Below are 16349 nucleotides of genomic sequence, written 5' to 3'. Positions count from 1 at the left end.
TCTTCCTGCCAAAGTGCATAACCTCACATTTTCCCACATTATATTCCATCTGCCAAGTTTTTGCCCATTGCTTAACCTGTCTATATCCCTCTGTAGACTCTTTGTTTCATCGTCACCACTTGCCTTCCCACCTATTTTTGTGTCATTCGCAAACTTAGCGATAGTACATTCACTTCCCTCATCCAAGTCCCTGTGGCATTCCACTAGTTACAGGTTGCCATCTTGAAAATGACCCCTTATCCCAGTGCTCTGTCTTCTATTTGTTAGCCAATCCTCTATCCATGCTAATATACTACCCCAACGCTATGGGCTCTTATCTTATTAAGTAGCCTTATGTGCGGTACCTTAACGAGCGCCTTTTGGAAATCCAAATATATTACATCTACTGGTTCCCCTTTATCTACCCTGCTTGTTACCTCCTCAAAGAATTCTAATAAATTTAATGAAGCCATGCTGACTCTGCTTGATTTTATTATGCATTTCTAAATGCTCTGCTATTACACCTTTATAATAGACTAACATTTTCCTAATGACAGATGTTAAGCTAACTGGCCTATAAGTTACCTGTTTTTTATCTCCCTTTTTGAATGAGGATGTTACATTGGCAGTTTTCCAATCCTCTGGGACTTTTCCAGAATCTAAGGATTCTTGGAAGATTAATATCCTAGGATGCAACCCATCAAGCCCAATGGGTTTATCGGCCTTTGGCCCCATTAGTTTCCCTAGTACTTTTTCTCTAGTGATAAAATTATTGCATTTATTTCCTCCCCTACTTTTGCCCCTTTATTATTTAGTATTTTTGGAATGCTGTTAGTGTCTCCTACCGTGAAGATTGATGCAAAGTATTTATTCAACTCCTCTGCCATTTCCTGGTTCCCCATTATTATTTCACCAGCCTCATTTTTCTATTTCACTTTGGCCTCAGTCTTCCTTTTTATATAGTTAAAGAAGCACTTGCTGTCCATTTTTATATTACTTGCTAATTTACCCTCAAAGTTTATTTTCTCCCTCTTTATTAATTTTTTGGTCGTCATCTGTTGGTTTTTAAAACTTTCCCAATCGTCTGGCTTACCACTAATCTTTGCCACATTGAATGTTTTTTCTTTCAATTTGATGCACTCCATAACTTCCTTGGTTAACCATGGTTGATTTAACCCCTTCCTAGAATCCTTCTTCCTCACTGGGATATATCTTTGTTGTGAGTCATGAACTATTTTCTTAAACGTCTGCCATTGTTCATCAACCGCCTTTTCTGCTAAAACCCTTTCCCAGTCCACTCCAGCCAACTCTGCCCTCATTCCTTTGTAATTACCCTTATTTAGGTTTAGCAGAGTTATTTCTGACCCAAGTTCAAACTGAATGCTAAATTCCCCCATATTATAGTCACTGTTTTCTAGGGGATCTTTTACTCTGAGATCATTTATTAAACCTACCTCATCACACATTACCAGATCCAAAATAGCCTGGTTAGATCCACAACATATTGTTCTAGGAAACTGCCCCAAAAACACTCTATGAATTCTAGCTCATGGCTACCTCTGCCAATTTGATTTTCCCAATCTACATGAAGATTAAAGTCACCCATGATTAATGCACTGCCTTTTTTACATGTCCTCATTATCTCCTGATTTATTTTCTGTCCTACAGCATAGAAGTATTAGGAAGTATTTAGATGAGCACTTCAAATGCCATAGCATACAGGGCCATGGGCCAAGTGCTTGAAAATGGGATTAGAATAGATATGTGCTTGATGGCTGGCATGGACACAAAGGGCCGAAGAGCCTGTTTCTGTGCTGTATAACTCTATGACTCATAGCTACTGTTAGGGGGCCTATAGACTACTCCCACCAGTGTCTTCTTCCCCATGTTATTTCTTATACATATATGGATATGTACACCCATATGGATTCTACATCTTCCGATTCAAGATCATTTCTTGCTATCGTACTTATTCCATCTCGTACTCAGAAGGCTATTCCACCACCCTTTACTTCCTGCCTGCCCTTTTGAAAAGTTCACATAGCCTTGAATATTTAGTTCCCAGGTTTGATCTCCTTGTAACCATGTCTCCATAATGGCTATAAGATTATACCCATGTTAATTCATTTATTTTGTTCCGAATACTACATGCATTTAAGTCAAGAGCCATTAATTTTGTCTTTTTATCATTTTTTCTACCTTTGACCCTATTTGCTGTTGTTTTTTTATGTTTGGACACTGTCCCTTCCTGTCACACTCTGGGTATCATTGCCTAAATAGCTGCCCTGCAACGCTACCATATCCTTTTGCTTTGTAAGCCTATGTATCACCTCTCCAGACTGCTCCCCCTTTCTATTTAGTTTAAAGCCCTCTCTACAGCCCTAGTTATTAGGGTCGTCAGGACACTGGTCCCAGCACGGTTCAAGTGAAGCCTGTCCCACCAGAACAGCTCCCTTCTACCCCAGTTCTGGTGCCAGTGCCCCATGAACTGAAACCCATTCCTCCCACACCAATCACTGAGCCACACATTTAACTCCATGTCTTTATTTACCCTATGCCAGTTTGCCCATGGCTCAGGTAGCAATCCTAAGATTATTACCTTGGAGGTTCTGCTTTTTAATTTAGCTCCTAACTGTTCAAATTCTTTCAAAAGTTCAAAATCCTTTCTAGTCCCATCAATGTCGTTGGTACCAACGTGGATGACAACAACTGGATCCCTCCCCTCCCATTCCAAGTTCCTTTCCAGCCCCGAGGAGATGTCCTTAACCCTGGCACCAGGCAGGCAACACAGCCTTCGGGACTCATGTTCATGGCTGCAGAGAACAGTGTCTATCTCCTAATTATACTGTCCCCTTCTACTACCACGTCACTATTTCATCCCCCCACTTGAATGGCTCCATGTATCATGGGGCTGTGGTCAGTTTGCTCATCCTCCCTGCAGTCCCTGTTCTTGTCCACACAGCTTGCAAGAACCTCATAACTGTTGGACAATTGCAGGGGCTGAGGCTCCTCGAACACTACTCCCTGGGTCCCCAAACCTCTTCACCTGCAGCCACACCCTCCTGTCCCTGATCACAGACAAAATTCGAATTACCTAACCTGAGGGGTGTGACCGCCTCCTGGAGCAAAGTGTCCAGGTAACTTTCCCCCACCCCTGATGTGGCGTAATGTCTGCAGCTCAGACTGCAGCTCCTCAACTCAGATCCAAAGTTCCTCGAGCTGCAAACGCTTATTACAGATGTTTGCTCAAACACTGGCATAATATGATTTCTGTGTCATAGGTACAATGGAGGGATCAAAGATCAATGTTTCGCCATAACTCCAAACTGGTGCTACTTCTGAGTTTTTTTGGTGATTTATAGCAAAATGCTGGAATTGCCCCTGTTCTTCTCCGATGTTTATCCATTGTATCAGTTCTTCTTTCACTGGTAGAGTGTACCGTATTCTAAATGTGGCCTTGTTCATGTCCTGTATCGGGTTAGGATAACCCATTGATTTCTAATCTAATTCCTTTGAATTTGTGTCAATGACTTCCATTAACCTGAAACACACTCAGAATTATCTATTCTTCTCCTTTGAACCTTTGCTTTATTGTGTAAATGCTTTCTTTGTTTTCTCTCAGTATATGCGTTACCTTACATTTACCCACATCCAAACCAAGCTGGCATTCCTTAGCCCATTTACTTAATTAGTACAGATCCTTTTATTTCTGGCAGAAGCAGGTTATAGCGGTGTGGGATAGTGTAATGAAGAGAGTGACATGCATACCATGACCAGCGTCAGAGAATCCAATAAATCATAGCAAATATAAAAAGACTTCCATTGTGTCATAATTGCCAGGTGACCTTTGTATGTTTAGTATGTAGCTGAGGAGAAGCCTGAAGGCAGGCACCTGGATATATATCTCCTCTCCAGTTATTGCATACACTGGGAAAGGCTGGGAGCAAGTTGGGGAAAGATGTGTGACCTTAACTGAAAGAAGGATTTTATCTGGTCTGACATGAGCTCTTTTTGAATTGCTCCTCTAGGAAATCCGCTTTCAGGAGCTAAAGACCTTGACACTGAGCATGGTCCGCGAGATAACAGATGAGAGTGTTGTCTCCATTGCAGCGCACTGCCGTAGCCTGGAGGGACTGGCCCTCAACCACTGTGGTCAACTGACTGACCAAGGGATGATTGCTGCCGCAAGCCACATGAAGAGGCTGACAAATCTCGAAATCTCCTGCTGTGATAAGATCACCAACCAGTAAGTAACTTGCTTTAAGGTAAAATGAAGTATTTGAGATTCTGCCATGTCCGAATTGAGTTTTGACTCCATTTATGTCATATTCTGGATGACCTGGTGTACAAAGGCCATGGGGTGTACAGGACAAAGGGGTCAGCTGTGGCCTAGTGGTTAGCATGCTTGTCTCTGAGACAGGACGTTGTGGGTTCAGGCTCAACTCTAGAGCCTTGAGCACAAAATCTAAGCTGACACTTCCAAAACACTATTGAGGGAGTACTGTACTGTCAGAGGTGCTGCTGTTCGGATGGGACATTGAACCTCTCCGATGGATGCAAGCAGAGCAGGGGAATTCTCCCTGGTGTTTTGAGAAATATTTATTCGTCAACCTTCGTCACATAAAAACAATTATCTGATCATTATTTTGTTTGTGAGAGCTTGCTGTGCACAGTGTGGCTGCTGCATTTCCTACATAGTAACAGTGACAACACTTCAAAAGGACTTCATTGGCTGTGAAGTACTTTGGGATGTCCTAAGGCCAAGAAAGATGCTAGAGAAATGCAAATATTTTAATTGCTTCCTTTTAAACAGTCTGTTTCTTCAACATTGTAATTTCTACATCCTACACAACAACATTTCCTAGCCTCTTGGATAAGTAGCTCAGGAAAGTTACAGATTCAGTTGCAGTCCGTGCCGAGTCAGCCAATGACAGCCGGGATGACAGTAAGGGTGCTGCAGTTTGCCTCAGCATTACTAAGTCAAGAAGGCAAAAATTATCCATGGTGCTTGCTGCTGATCCCAAGCCTTCTTTCTTATGTGAGGACAGGATGGTGTCTCCTCCTTTTCCCCTCTCCCTCTCCCGCCTCTGGGCCAAATAATCTGTAATGTGAGACAAAATATCTGCACAATGATCACGGGATCACTGGAGAGCTGCTAGGGCCACTGGGACTGAACCCCAGAGGGAGTGTGGGGAGAAATTATAATTCTTTTTCGTCTGCCTGTTTCCACTTGTGGGTCAGTCTAAAACTATGGGTCATAAATATAAGATAATCACTCATAAATCCAGTCAGGAATTCGGGAGAGACTTCTTTAACCAGAGAATAGTGAAAATGAGCTGCAATATGGAATAGTTGAGGCAGATAGCATGGATGTATATGGGGAAACCTGACTAAACACGAGGGAAAAATAGGATTTTCTGGAAATTGGATGTGGGTGGGAGGAGGCTTGCCCGATTCATAAACACAGGTTTGGACCTGTTGAGACCTGTTTCTGTGCTGTAAAATTCAGTGTAATTCTGTACCTGTGATTGCTATATTTCCGACACAGTTTCTCTTCCCCAGGGCACTGGAAGTCCTCATGCAGGAGTGCAAGTGGCTGAGGAGTCTGGATGTCTCCATGTGCAACGGGCTGACGATCGCTGACATCGAACGACTCCAGTTGTTTCATCCCAGACTAACCAGCATTAAGGCTAAGTACTTGGGGGAGCGGACCTATGTCTCGGACTCCTTGAATGAAACTGGATGACAAGGTAGATGTGGACCCTGAAGGACATAGCTGAGAATCGCCTAGCAGCTGAAACCAGGCTCTAAAACGTTGACTTAGTGCTGTGGCTCATGCGTTTACATCTAATAACTCAAGACTCAGCTCTGTAGTTTGGCTTCTGGTGCAGCTAATGTATTGCTGCAGTTAATTTAACATACATGGGTTTGATGAAGTAAAATGCGAGGAGGCTTATGTGGAGCATAGTGAGAAATCAGTGTCTTGCACTAAAACCTTGGGATCTTTCTTCTGTTCTGAAGGTGTACACTGTGATCAGGCTTTCCTGTGTTGATACCCTATGTGAAAGAGCCCTTTTGACATCTCTAACATGCTCCAAGAAATGATTGTAATCACTCCCAGGCACATTTTATTTATTTCACTCTCCAATTTTCTTCCCACCCCTTCTGAATGTACTGATTTCCTTACCAGGTTACAGTGCCACATGTGGTTCCACATGATAACCTGCCGGTAGGCTGTTCAACTCTGGAGGGTGTCCTGACTGTACCCAATCTGCATGCTGCCCTACGTTCGCACATGCATTGCCACCAGGATTTATGTGGGAGTAAGCAGGGGCTGGTTGTCTGGCTTTTCATTTTCTCCCTTATTCTCTTCCCCACCCCAGGGCTGATATGACCCTACACAACAACTCTTTTTCTACATAGAAAAAACCTGACCTCAGACATGACCTCACCTTAACTGCCAAATCCATTACTTCATGGCTCCTGACTGCTTCCCTCATAGCTTTCAGTTTTTTTCATTCTTACTGGAAGAATGGTGAGTTGGCTGGAGGGCTGCAGCTCCTGATGGACATTAACCCTGCCACCCATTGCCGTGTCCAGCAGAGATGGGTGCTGTACCCTGCCACCCATTGCTGTGTCCAGCAGAGGTGGTGCTGTACACTGACACACATCGCTGTGTCCAGCAGAGATGGTGCTGTACACTGACACACATCGCCGTGTCCAGCAGAGGAGGGAAATGGGGAGGATAGCAAAAGGAGAATTCTTTTTGAAATGCCCAGCAAAGGATTTTCTTTGAGCAAGTTCAGCAATAGAGTTATATTTTTGAAAAGCAGTCTTATGATCTGTTGAAGTTTTATATATTGCATTGGGCCTCTAAAGAGGAGCTTAACAGACCCTGGATTCTCAATGTGAAACCGAGCCCCCACTGCCCCAGTTGCTGTATGAGTATCCATCCCTTCCTTCACATGTTGTAAAGCCAGACTTGATGGACCAGACTTCAGAAACATTCGGTACTATGACGGACGGCACTTCTTACTAAAATCTGCTGTAAGTTTCTGATAAGCAGCCAAGCCCACCTCAAGACACCTCTGAGATTAAAGCCAATTTCTTGGCCCAACTCCCTGCCTTGGCTCAGTTGGTAAAGGAAATGGGTGACTGAGTTGCATTGCTTAAGATTCAATTTGCACCCTCTGCAGAGTCTGAACTCTGCCAGGGTAGAGTATGGATGTTACAAATTGATCCCAGTGTACAGATACCAGGAATTTTTAGTTAGAGTTACTGTTTGCTGACCGGTCAATTCCTCTGTGTTGGGTGAGGAAAGGAATTCTGTGCTGCTGCATGTAGTCAAATTGCTGACTGGCTGGCTAGCTATAAATGGAGAATAGCCACTTAGGGAAGTTATTGGAGGTCAATAGGCAGCCAGAAGCTACATCCCACAGGAGTCAGTGTTGAGAAAAATGGTTTAAAATCAGCTGTTTTCTAAATACAACCAGTGGTATTTGTAATGTTTAAAACTTGCATTTTATTTAGTGTCATGAGTTTCTCCTGCTGCTGGGCGCCTGGCTCAGTATATATTTTGGTTTGCATTACAAATTTGTTAGCAGCTATGTTTGGCGGGATTCAGCACTGTGAAAAGTTGTATCCTTGCCTGCTATTTAAAGTTTTAATAGGATTATATTCAACAGTTAAATCCTGCAGAATGTTTGCTTCTGTTCTGTTCTCAATGGGAAATTGAATTTTATTTTTAAAAGGCTTGACTGTGCCAATTCAAAGTTGGGGCTGCTTTTAAATCCCTTTTTGCCCATGGGTCACTTCATTTGAATAATCTATTTTATTTAAATAAAACTCGTTATCTGAAATGTTTTGTTATAGCATTTTGGCTTGTTTTATGAAGGATGAGATGCAGCTGTGAAGCACTGTATTGTATCAGCTGTTGCTCCTTTCCTGATAGTTGTATTTGTAATAAACTCAACAGCTCAAAAGATACCTTTAACAGCACCTCCCAAACCTAAAGGACAAAGGCAGCAGGTGAACAGGAACACCACCAGCTTCCGGTTCACCTCCAAGCCACACACCACCCTAACTTGGAACTATATTCACTGTTCTTTCACTGTTGCTGGGTCCAAATCCTGGAACTCCCTTCCTAACAGCACTGTGGGTGCACCTATACCACATAGACTGCAGTGGTTCAAGAAGGCAGCTCACCACCACCTTCCCAAGGGCAATTAGGGATGGGCACTTAAGGATGGGCAGTTTTTCCCATATACGGTGAGTCAATTTTTAAAATTGTGACCTAACTGCAGAAAGCAGGCTGGAGTTCCCTTGGTGGCTCAGTTAAAGGAAGCCTGTGCTGCATTAGCTGATCATGCACTCAGCTCTACAATTGGCCTTTGGGTTAGGCAGATAAAAATCATCCCAGGTTTCTGCTGCTTATCCCTGTCCATTGCCAGGAGATGCACTTGGAGGGTTATGACAGGAGTCTAGAGATAGGGCGAGGCCATGAAGGGATTTGAAAACCAAGATGAGAATTTTACAATAAAGGTGTTATTAAACTGGGAGCCAGTGCAGGTCAGCAAGTAATGGCTAATGGGTAAATGGGACTTGGATGCAAGTTAAGACATGGGCCGCAGAGTTTTGGATGAGCTTGGTAATGTAATGTGGAAGATAGGAATGCGTTGGAATGGTTAAATTTAGAGGTAACAAAGGCATGGATGAGGTTTTCAGGAGCAGATGAGTGAGGCAGTGGTGATGTAATTGAGGTGGAATTAGGCAGTCTTAATGATGGCACAGATGTGTGGCCGGAATAGACTGATTCAGCCTCAGACCGCTGCCAGGGAGAGGGCTGGAACTGGTGTCTAGGGAAGCATAGTTTGTGGCAGGGACTGAATAGAACAGCCTTAGTCTTCCTAATATTTGGTTGGATATTTAACCTGTCAAAGGTCCTTTATTTAGACCCCTGGGGAAGAGCACCTGTACCGAATAACAGTCAGTGCCTTCAGGATAGGGAATTGACACTGAGTAGCTTGTGCTGTTGTCCTGTTGTGTAAATTCAAAGCTACATTTCAGAGTTACTTATCGTGCACTCGTTAGTCCAGTTCTTCATGTTGAGTTGTGCTGAGGCTGATGTTCCCTGCTTCTGGCTGCTCAGAAACCGGTTAATGCTGCACCTATACTGAAAAAGAATTTTCAACCATGCAGCCCAAGAAACCAGCCTGTGCCACTTGTCCTCAAACCTGTGCCACTCTCCCAGAGCCTGGTGGCTCTCTGTTAACCATGTTAGCAACTAATACCAGTCTGCATTTCCAGCTGTGATGAATAATTCGCTCCTCTACTGCTATTAATGGACAGTTTTTCCATGGTGTGTGTGCTGATACAGGCGATCCTCAGATTTATGACACAATTGGTTCCTGTAAACTGTCTTAAGTCGAAATGTCGTAATTCAGAACCAATTTTCCGATAAGATGAATGTTATAAATGGGGAATTGGTTCCTGAACCAAGGTCCGATACCCTATTTTCCCCAAAATAACCCAGTGTGCAATCAATTATAGATGAGTAATATAGCAACATTAATGTATTTATATTGTAAATAGCAATCATGTTGACATAAAAAAACCACAAGCTAAATATACATATAGAAATTATAGCACAGTACTGTACTAACGGTGTCGGAACAGCAACTGAGCGTCTTGAGAGAGGGAGATGGGCAGCGCAGAATGTCAATGTGCCTGTATGAACATTTGTCCGCTGGCGTAGTGTCATAAAGTCAAAACCAATGTGGGAAAATCAAAACGGTGTCAGTTTATAAACATTGTAAGTGCCGTTCATCATAACTCGAACGTCGTAAAGTCGAGGACTGCCTATATAATCAGCTGGTAGGATGACTTGAGTCAACCCTTTCCGTGCATGAAGTGAATGGACTGTTGGGGGACACACTGCATAGCAGGTGATGGGAATATGTCTCATTCTTACCCACAAGCATGTAACAGGCTGCATGGCCACTTTTCAAATTGTGTTTGCATTTTGTGCAGCCCGGTGAGCCCCTTTAGACATTGAAAGCAGGTAAACAAGCAGAGATCCATGGGATGGAGTGGGTTTCAGAAATAGGGTGGGGTAAAGCCATGGTGGAATTTGAACACAAGGATATAAATTTTAAAATTGTGGCGTTTACGACGTAGGTCAGAGAGCAGTCTCTTTTTCTCTCTCTCTCTCGCTCACATTCCTGCGTTTACTCTCTGGAGTTTTTGGCCTTGGTGTACACGGTGTTGAACAATTCATTGTTGTAACTGCCATGTAAGTGGCCTCTCACTATTGTTCTTCAATGGCGGATTGGAGCTCAAATTTCACTGAGGTGCTGCAACGTAGTCGAGAGCCAGTTAGAGCTTAACGGCCTTCCATAATTACCGGAAGGCAAGATTCGCAAAGGAGACCATAATGCACAGATCCTGACAGTGGACCCCAATAATTCTTTCAAGAGTGTGAAACCCATCACAGCCCACTTCAAGGATATGGTTCTTTTATTTGTTTAAGGAATTCTCGTAATTCATCTTCAAAGATGGGAGGTCATTCTTTTGCATAATGATACTACTGGTTACATTATAGTAATGGCACAGCCATTACTGTTTCCAGGTGTCCATCTCAATAGGGAGCAATACTAATCCAAGAGTAAGGTGGCGATTGAAGGATCAGGGAGCTGAGAAGTTAGACACAAATGCTAAGCAGAAGAGAAGGGGGGGAGGGGGAGGGGGAGGGGGAGAAGGGGGGGGAGGGGAGGGGGAGAAGGGGGGGGAGGGGGAGGGGGAGAAGGGGGGGGAGGGGAGGGGGAGAAGGGGGGGGAGGGGGAGGGGGAGAAGGGGGGGGAGGGGAGGGGGAGAAGGAGGGGGAGGGGGAGAAGGGGGGGGAGGGAAGGGGGGGGAGGGGAGGGAGGGGGGGGAGGGGGAGAAGGGGGGGGAGGGGGAGGGGAGAGGGGGAGGGAGGGGGGGAGGGGAGGGGGGGAGGGGGGGGAGAGGGGAGGGGAGGGGGGGGGAGGGGAGGGGGGAGGGGGGAGGGGGGGGAGGGGGAGAAGGGGGGGGGAAGGGGGGAGGGGGGAGGGGGGGAGGGGGGGGGGAGGGGGAGGGGGGGGAGGGGGGGGGGGAGAGGGGGGAGGGTGGAGGCAGTGGGTGCAACCATCCGGAATTATACAAAGTTGGCAGAGGGTTCATCCCACTGCCAACCAAACACAACAATAACATCAATCACTGCAAGAGGTTTACTGTGACCCTGAATGTGACCCATAAAAGAAGCAGCACAGTAGTAGAGCGATCTTTTATTATGAATCAGTACTAAGCTAGATGGCTAATGCAGTGTAAGAGCTGTTGATGGATACTCATTTCACAGCAGAAAAACCAGACCATTTTCTTACAAAACATGTTAAGTCTTTTTTTAATATATATATGTGTACAAAAAAACCCACAGCAGTAGTGTCATTGTAAATAAATTAACCAGTACCGGCTCTTCTAGCTTGATCCAGTGTATGTCTGTGGCTGTACACAATGTGTCAGTGATTGGTACCGGTTACAATTGGCAGAGGGTGAGGATTAGCCACAGTAACAGCCTCTTGCCATTGCGAGACTGCATTGCATTTCCTTACAGACATGTATCGGGCTGCTCACCTTGTTTGGTACCACAATCCATTTCTGACAGTTCCCTATTCTGCTGTCACCATCCATCTCATTGGCCCTGACTCACAGCTCCAGGGGCTGCAGATGGCCTTTTGCACACTCACCCAATCAGCCCTTCTCCATGCAGCAGCCTAGCTAGCGAGCGTCGGCTCGCTATTTAATCGCCGCACGCTCCCTGCTTACACACACGCACCCACACAAGTGGTGAGCAGGTGCAACACCCCCTCCAGAGGCTTGAATGCATAATCCAGGCTAACTCTCCAGTGCGGTACTGAGTGCTGCAGGTGTCATTGAACTGTTAAACTGAGGTCCCCTCTGTTCCCTCAGGTGGATGTTAAAGATTCCATAGTGCTATTTTGAAGAAGAGCAGGGAAGTTCTTCCTGCTATCATTTACCACATGGCTGTTTGTGGGAGCTTGCTGTGCACAAAATGGATGCTGCGTTTCCTACATTACAACAGTGACTATACTTCAAAAGTGCTCCATTGGTTCTAAGCACTTTGAGATGTCCAGTGACCATGAAAAGTGCTATCTTTGTACATCACCTTGCACTCAAAGTAACCCTGTCACCCGATAAGAACTCTGTGCAATATTTAGCACACACAAAACACCTCCACAGTTCCACACTTCATCAAATATTTTGGGAAAGATCAAGTCAGGTATTATTCCTTTAGGCAGTACAGTGCAGCTCCACCAGAATGAAACCAGGCTTAGAGGGTTAATTTACACATATTGGTTGCATAAACTTGGCTTATGTTGCCTTGAATATCAAAGATTGACAAGTAATCTGACTGTTTTTAGAACTTTAGAAGGATTTGATAGGGTAGATACAGGGAAACTTGTTCTTCTGAAGAACGAGAGGAACATCATTTTAACATTAGAGCCAGGCCACTTAGTTGTAAAGTCAGGAAGCATTTTTCACACAGGCTGGGGAAATCTGGAGCTCTTCCCAACACCACGCACCCCAAAAGAGAAGGGTATCAGGGATATGAAGAAAAGGTGGGTAAATGGAGTTAAAGGTACAGATCAGACATGCTCCAGTTGAATGGGTTACTCCTGTCCCGATGTTCCCCTTGTTTCAGTGGAAACCGAATACCATTGCTTTGCTATGCCTTTGAAGGTTTACCATCACCTATAGCAAATAACAATGGTGAACTAAACATAAGGGAGCTGCACTGCTTTGTTTAAAAATTGCACTGTCCCTTTCTCCGTGGAGGTGTTCCAAGCCTCCAAGAGCAAAATGGCTCTCACGTGCCCAATTCCCAGCCCCCTACCCCTCTGATTAGAGGCACCGCTTAGTTTAGCTGGTATTTCATCCAAGTAGCCCTTCAGCCAGCTATTCAACTGTGAAAGGCATCAGAGATGAGCACAATCTTGTTTTTACCTAATATCCAAACACAGACACACACCACTTCTCAGTAAAAATCACTAGACACCAATTCAAGAGCTTAAACTCCGTCTTTATAGCTCAGTGGACAATGAGGCCATTTGTGGCCCTTTGCACCTGATGAATCCCAGCAAACTGAGCACAGACACAGGGATAGAGCCCAGGGCCTTCCTGACCTAGACAGTTTGATGCATTAACAAACAAAGTTTGCAGAAATAATGAGTGCAGATCTCGAATCTTGGCCTAAGTGGTGTAACTGAGGTGACTAGTCTCCCTGGTCGAAGCCCTCCCTGGCACCATTGCAACTGACCAAGTATCGATACTGGACCAGTTAACACCCGGGCACAGCCCTCGACATACCATCATCATAGTGCTGGGTAAAAAAAAATCACAAGATAAAGTTCTGCACGAAGGTTAGAGTTGGCAATACCTTAAATTTGCACCTCGTTGTGCATTTTAACAACTATCTGAAGCAGATTAAATCTAAATGGATAAAGGGAATATTTTCTTACGTTTTCCCATGTTCTACTCTCCTTCGTGTTCTACTCTCCGTGCACTCTAAGAACACTGATTTTCTCCTTCCCTCTTTCTCGCTGATTCATACTGGGATTATGGCTTTGGGGTGCTGGTGGTACAATGTATTGAACTGTGGAGGACATCACATTTGAGCTCCATTGTTTTTCTTTGTTGTTCGTTCTCAGGATGTGGATGTTGCTGGCAAGCCTGGCATTTATTGCCAGTCCCTAATTTCCCATGAGAAGATGGTTTTCCTCTTAAACCACTGCAGTAAGTGCACAGTGTTGTTAAATTTTGTTTTCTCCTGGACATACCTCACATGCACACCTTCCACCATTTGAAGACAGGCACCGATCAGGAGCAGGACTCCCTGACACAGTCTTGTACCCCTTCCCTCCCAGCCCACCCAGACCTTAGGGTTGGTTGAGGCCAATGGTATTTTTAAGGCAGTGGTAGATAGATTCTTGATAAGCAAGGGGGTGAAAAGTTATCTGGGGAAGCGGGAATGTGGAGTTGACATTACAATCAGATCAGCCATGATCTTATTGCATGGCGGAGCAGGCTCGAGGGGCCGAATGGCCTACTCCTGTCCCTAACTCGTATGTATGCTCATAGTGGCCCAAATACAATCCCCAGTCGAGATCAATTAAGTCAGCGCAGACCCTTCAGTCCTGCATGACTTGCTGCTACCCCAGGCTCTATCATTACCCAAAAGGAGGAAGCTGAAGATTGGCTCAAATCTGTCACCGAACCACACCCAACACAAAACCAAGTAAACAATGTCATAACAGCGAGCAAGTTGTATTCCTCCAACACTGACTTTCGTTTGAGACCATATACAACTACCGACAGCCCACTGGAATAGACCCCTCTCAGCTTCATAGTTCAACTGAACAATCCGCTATGCACACTACAGGAACTCACTAAGGTTCCTTAGACAGCACCTTCCAAACCCACAACCCCTATCATCTAGGATAAGGGCAGCAGATAGATGGGAACACCACCACTTGGAAGTTCCCCTCCAAGCCACTCACCATTCTGACTTGGAAATATATCTCCATTCCTTCACAGTCACTGGGTCAAAATCCTGGATCTCCCTTCCTAACAGCACTGTGGGTGCACCTACACCACATGGACTGCAGCAGTTCAAGAAGGCAGCTCAGCACCATCTTCTCAAGGGGACAGTTAGGCCAAGCCAGAGATGCCCACATCCCACGACTGAATAAAAATGTCAGGGTTTCACATTTGGTTCACTTGCTCATTGCCCCTACTGTGATATTCATTTCACCGTGGGGAAGGCAGGGAATGTTACCATGGCTTATTCTGCCACAGGCTAATGAGATCGACAGAAAATCTAAGAGTAAATTAACAATTGGTAAAACGTGTGGAACTTCCCACTTATGCCTCCTGCAGGAAATTCTACCCCTTGAGTGGGTACCATTGGTCAATAGGTGGGCGAGTTTGTGGTTTTTGCCAGGCGACCTTGACAAAAGCCTAAGCTGCTGGTTCCAGGAAGGGGGCCCCCCCACCCCCTGATGCCTTCAATTCATTGCCAAAATCGTACTGCCTCCCACCCCAGCCCTAGGCAAAATTCAGGGCACTAATGGGCAATGTCTCAATGCCAGCAGGTAGGCAACTTTTAAAAGGAGGTCCTTTCACATGTTATATGAAATAGTCCTGCCTTGTTCTGTGGATGGAGAAACTGAGAAGAATAGCAGTCAATACCAGCTCTGTCCCTGACCCACAGCGGGGCCTGTACCTGGATGAGGCTCTGGCAGTTGAAGTCGGCTGTCAATGGCCATGGTTGAATGGGTGGAAGATGTAGTTAGGGTGAGGGTGGGGGCTGTCTATAAATGGTCAAGGATAACCATGTTAATGTAATCTGCCAACACTCACTCTCACCCTGCGCCAGAATTAAAGGTTGGCTGCTACAAATGATCTCAGCTTCACAATCTCCCTGACCCCCTCTTGGAACACTTATGGAGAGAGAAGCATAGGATTAACATCGCAGGTCAATGACCTTTGATGGGTGAAAGGTCACAGGTCCGACATGTCACCCTTAACTTCCCCTCTTCACAGATGCTGCCTGAGTCTACTGAATGTTGCCGCCATTTTCTGATTCTTTCTTATCTGAGCATTCTGATTTCCCCCTCTCTTGGGGATCAATCAGTTCTTGTGAGCTGACCAGCACCCAAAATTCCTCAGAGCATCAGGGCTCTCATCTCCTAGGCTTTTGCCAGCTAACGTGTACACCACAGCATCCTCTCGTGAGTACCTTTCTCTCTTTTAGAATATTGCACATGAAAGTACTTGAGTCACTGTCTGTGTATAAAACCTATTTTGTACATGCACTGTATAAAACCCACAACATCCCCTTCCCAGCCCCCAAACCCGAGGAAGCGCTGGCACATTTCAATATGATTCCACTCTGATCCAATCAGTGCTCAGTGTGGCTGAAGTCATAGCAGAAGTTGTAATTACTGGGTGCACTGGGGACCGGCGGAGCAGCATCTGGGATGGGGATGTTCTCCAGATCCAGAAGACGCAGTTTGACCTCCATGGAGAGCAGGATCTCCAGCTCACTCTTGGTCTGCTCGCTGTTCAGCTCCTTGCCCAGCAGGACATTCAGGCCATCAGTCCAGAGACAGAACTGGGGCGGAGAGAGAGAGAGCGAGAGAGAAATAAAACACTGTCAATAAATAAGGAAAGTTCAGGTCATTTTTGAAAAGGACATTTCAGAACTGAGCAGGGCTTAACCTGTTAACCAAATAACTAACTAGATGGTGAGGACTTCATTGAATTGTTTGGTA

General features: G+C 45.1%; 2 protein-coding genes across 3 annotated transcripts in view; one reads left to right on the top strand and one right to left on the bottom strand.

The window, feature by feature from the left end:
• Positions 1–5725, top strand: part of fbxl9 (F-box and leucine rich repeat protein) — a 37156-nt gene extending 31431 nt beyond the window's left edge. Inside the window, exons 6-7 of the mRNA XM_078544768.1 lie at positions 4008–4225; positions 5542–5725. Of these exons, the coding sequence (XP_078400894.1) occupies positions 4008–4225; positions 5542–5725 (402 nt within the window). The remainder of the gene's footprint in view (positions 1–4007; positions 4226–5541) is intronic.
• Positions 5726–11380: 5655 nt separating this feature from the next.
• elmo3 (engulfment and cell motility 3) overlaps positions 11381–16349 on the bottom strand; it is a 118744-nt gene continuing 113775 nt past the window's right edge. For both annotated transcript variants that reach the window (XM_078543980.1, XM_078543979.1), the window contains one exon: positions 11381–16189. In XM_078543980.1, the coding sequence (XP_078400106.1) occupies positions 15977–16189 (213 nt within the window). In that variant the 3' untranslated portion in view covers positions 11381–15976. The remainder of the gene's footprint in view (positions 16190–16349) is intronic.

The sequence above is a fragment of the Cetorhinus maximus genome, chromosome 6, assembly GCF_964194155.1.
Source record: "Cetorhinus maximus chromosome 6, sCetMax3.hap1.1, whole genome shotgun sequence".
NCBI classification, from domain to species: Eukaryota; Metazoa; Chordata; class Chondrichthyes; order Lamniformes; family Cetorhinidae; genus Cetorhinus; species Cetorhinus maximus.
The sequence above is the reverse complement of the archived record's forward strand: the minus strand, read 5'-3'. Positions and strand labels throughout refer to the sequence as shown.